The following is a 4,378-nucleotide window of genomic DNA, read 5'->3' as shown; positions in this document are numbered from 1 at the left end:
ACCAGCCCTAACCAGCTGTTTGATTACTTCCTGGTTGAGGTAGTACACATGGCAGGAAAGGAACCAAATACAGAATTTCAAGGATGAAAAAAATATGAGTTAACACTAACATCGTACAGTTTAAGGTATTGTAGTAATTTTCAAAGTGGTTTAAAACTATAATTTTTACTGGTTTTCAACCAATTTTCAAATCAGTAAAATTAAATGGTCCGCATACATGTTCTGGAAGATCGTTTACATAACGACACATGAAAAAGGTCTTTGAAAAATGCTCTTTATTTATTAGAAGATTCAAAAGATGATACACAGAACCCGATTTTAGCCGTGGTTCTATTCAAAATATAACAAGATTTAATACGCAAAAAAGCAACTATTTCTTTTTGAAACTTTGTTAACAGTGCGTGAGGAATGCATTTAATTCTGGTTGTTAAAAGTGGTCAAAGTAACTTGCTTAAAACCTTTGCCCTTTATTGTTTCACGAGCCTTGTCCAGGTAGCCATCAGGGAGTTTTTCTTCTTTTGAAAAAACTCCAAAGTTCCCTAAAAGATAAAAAATAACCATAAACCAAAGAAGTAATGGGGTACTTTACAAAGAGTAGCACATAATGAAATTTATGGTTTGCTGCAATATAGTTTGAATCTTGTTGGTTCCAGAATAATTGCCATTTTGTAATTAAGCGGTTTCGGATTTCTTCGTTGTGATCAGCGTATAGAACCGAGAGGTTTTTTTGATATTGGAACATGCTTATTTTGCAGCTTTATCGGCAGTTTCGTTTTCTTTGGTCCTAGTATGGCTTGGGATCGAACAGAACCAGATATAGTATTCTTCATTAAGCTGAAAAGCTGATGGTATAGCTTATACTGAATTTTGTGGAAAACTGAGCGACTATGGATTTTGGTGTTTTATAGAGTTATACACTAAAAATTTTTGATACTGTTTATTCAGATGGTCTAAAGCAAGTTATTGCAAGTAGTTCCACTGGAAATATGCTCCACTCTTTGAAAATCTGATGGGACCGTGTAGAGACTTTCAAATTTTGTAAACCCTGCTATATCCCCCATAGGAATATGTCAGATCTCCATCTCCATTAATTTTTTTTTTCACTTCTAACCCTAAGAATTTCATTTTAGAGACGAGCAAGAAATGAATATTCCACTTCTAATAATTCTCTGATACAAATGATGTATCATTTGTATCAGAGAATTGTTACATCATTTGTATCAGAGACAATACTAGGATATTGTCCCTGATATAAATGAGAATATTCTTGATCTCATCATTATTGTCGAAAAGATGACATCACAGGGGAAGACTTAAATTCAAATTACAGAAGAGGTTTAGACTAGATTGTCTCTGATACAAATGATGATACAAAACAAAATATACGCTATTTTAAAATGTAATGAAGCTAATCGTAAAATGCTAACTACCTGCATAGGAGGAGGAGGTTTCATTTCGAAATTCATTGCAGAAATATAGTAACATCTTGTTGCTCTCAAAATCCAACACTAACAAATTTGTCACCCCTGCATTATTATTATCACCTGGAAAAAATAATAAAACATAATATTTACAAAATACAATATAATATTTAATAAAATAATACAATTTAATACAATACAATGTAATTGAAAACATTTTATGAAAAATTTTATACAATAGCAACACTCTTAGAATACTGCCTATTAACACCCAGAATTTCATTCATACTTCCATGATTAACAACCGTTTTGAAGAAAAATAATTAAATTTATCAATTTATGCTGCAGTCGTTCGACTACATCATATGATCCTGTTGATATTATACATTTTACAATCCTGAGATTAAATAAGTGTCATTTGGTACATGCCGTCATGTACCAAATTTTATATATGTTAATGCTAGAGCTGACATCAAAGACTGGACTTATTCTTGATGAATAAGCCTTTTGGAAGGAGGTAAATGAAGAATCTGTGCGAGGTTTTAGTATTTGCGAAAGCTTCAGCATCTCGACCAGCTGGGTTCGTGTGAGTAGAAAACTGAAGCCAGCTGGAGTTGTAGACATTAAAATCGCCAAGGAAAATTATCTCACTGTTGAAGAAAGTTGGACAGGAAAAAGTCGAGCTTCAAAGAGAAGAAGTCAAAAAGTTTCAAATGGTTAATGGAATTGGGCGATCGATAGAGGAAGCAGATGAATTTGACAGAATGGGGTTGGGAGATTTTAAGCCAGAGAACATCGAAAAGAGAAGATTCGAAATTACTGTCTTTATTAGGGAATATCAGAACGGACATATGCCCAAGTACCGCTTTTGAATCGAAAGGAATCATACAGCGAATAATTAGGATAACTATAACGAGCAGTGGTTGAATCAACCAATAATTGAGGTTCTGCCACCGTTTGTTTTTAAAACATCTTGTATTCTACGCAGAATAGATTCAAATAAATCTTGAACTGCCTTAGGCGGTACACTGAACCATTCTTCAAGGAGGAACACTTCAAACTCCTTGAGTGATGAAGGTGGAGGAAATCTGCTTCTCACTCTCCTCTCGAAATATGCTCACGATGGCTCAAAAGCGTTAGGCGTAGCAAGGTTTTTACCCCAGAAACTGGGATTTTTCGTTCAGCAAAACGACAGATCGACCAGGGAACACACACAATTTACAGACACAGTACACGAGTATATGTAATAACTTACAGGGTGATCCTAATATAATAGGTTTTGGTGTTTTCGATACAGGTGCTTTTGATACATTAAACAAATCAGCAGTTTTAATCACCAATGCCCCTACTAAACGTGCACTAACAATTTAACCTCTTTGGAATTCAAACAGGTCGCTCATTTTCTTCATGTATGCTTTTAAATCACCTCTAAATAAACATTAGCTTTTATTACTGTCATATGAAGTGTTTTCATTATTTTGTCCACCACCTGAACGATTAAAATGATCTTACTTACCACTTTTAATTTGTCCACGAATCCGACCTGGTTCTTTTTCGTCAGGGACTGTAAGTGTCATATTGGTGGTTATAATATCATCTTTACTTCTTTGATTGCAAAGAAATCAGAGAATTAGACACATGAAACATCACTTACACGCTATTCTAGACCAGCATTCACAAATAAATACGAAAAACTTCATGTATTATTCTTATAATTATTATATGTAGACTGTCATAATTATTATATCTAGACTATTATAATTATTATATGTAGACTGCAATAGTCAAAATCATTCAACGAAGGGCAAACCTTTCAAGATGTAATTATGAAAAATGAAAGGGCTATTGAACTAATAAATTGGCTTCAATAAAATATAATGAAATTATAAACTCTTCTAGTCTCAGCCATGCATATTTTAAAGGGAAAGTTATTTATTTCATTTAACAAAAACCGTTTATAATTCTCGTTGAAAATATTAGGTTCCCCCTCTACTGTTTAACCTAATTTCAATAAAAAATGAGTTCATACTGTTCTAAAGCTGATATGACAAACTTCGTTGCATCAACTGGTATCATTAACTGTAAACCAAATATCAACATAATACAAATTTCCATCTTCACAAAAAAATAACTTATCATTCAGCTTTTTGCACAAGATAATTTCATGGCATGTGGGAAACAAGACCAAAGGACATTCATTCTATGTACCTAGATCCATCAAAGAATGGAAAATCTATACTTACTTTCTATAGTAAATGAACAGCTCTGCTGGTTCACTCTTTGTGTTAAATTCATAATAGAATAAAACAGGATGGTCGGGTATTTTCTGTTCCTGACTTGTTGCTCCACAATACCATTTTCCATTAAGCTAAAAACAAAAAGAAAAAGAACGATGTTAAGTAGTACAAAACACAAAATCCACGACAAGGTGAAAGTTGTTTCTCATACTTACATTCTCTAAATTGAAATCTTCTACAGGTTTGATATCCGAACAAGTTCCACTTCGGCGTTCCCAACCATGACTTGCCATGAGCAGCGAAAGAAGGAAAAGGCATTGAAGCTGACCCATCATGTCGAAGAATTGGACAAACACAATAACGCAAGTTTCTCAAGGAGAGAATTTTGTGGAGCAGTAGTCTTGTACAGTTAATGGTTAAACTCAATATATAGGCACTGTGGAGAGAGAGAGATTCACGTGATGCTAAGTACAAAATACACGCACATCACAACATGTTTGAGAAGGGAAGATCCGGATGGGTGACGTCACTTAACATGTGCAGAGTTATCCCTTGTGCATTTTTCCTTCACTACCTCCCCACTGTTCTTCTTGCTTGTATTCATAAAAATGGGTTCATTTTTAATTCTGTGCTCAGGTTCATATATTGAAATTGCTTAAACATTTCTTTACAGAAATTATGAAATGTCAGCTTCCAACAAAATGATGCAAATATACCACA

At 33.9% G+C, this 4,378-nt stretch overlaps 1 protein-coding gene across 1 annotated transcript; it reads right to left on the bottom strand.

Annotated features, from left to right (window-relative positions):
* Positions 1-299: 299 nt before the first annotated feature.
* LOC150084248 (bilin-binding protein-like) lies at positions 300-4,060 on the bottom strand. The gene is made up of 5 exons (XM_090375126.1): positions 3,874-4,060; positions 3,665-3,789; positions 2,938-3,026; positions 1,431-1,544; positions 300-539 (listed from the first exon to the last, which is right to left on the bottom strand). Exons 1-5 carry the CDS (start codon positions 3,991-3,993, stop codon positions 415-417), a joined length of 573 nt encoding a protein of 190 aa, XP_090231252.1. The 5' UTR covers positions 3,994-4,060; the 3' UTR covers positions 300-414.
* Between the last annotated feature and the right edge of the window lie 318 nt (positions 4,061-4,378).

The sequence above is a fragment of the Mastigoproctus giganteus genome, chromosome 6, assembly GCF_048544385.1.
Source record: "Mastigoproctus giganteus isolate SK-2022 chromosome 6, ASM4854438v1, whole genome shotgun sequence".
Taxonomy (NCBI): domain Eukaryota; kingdom Metazoa; phylum Arthropoda; class Arachnida; order Uropygi; family Thelyphonidae; genus Mastigoproctus; species Mastigoproctus giganteus.
The sequence above is the reverse complement of the archived record's forward strand: the minus strand, read 5'-3'. Positions and strand labels throughout refer to the sequence as shown.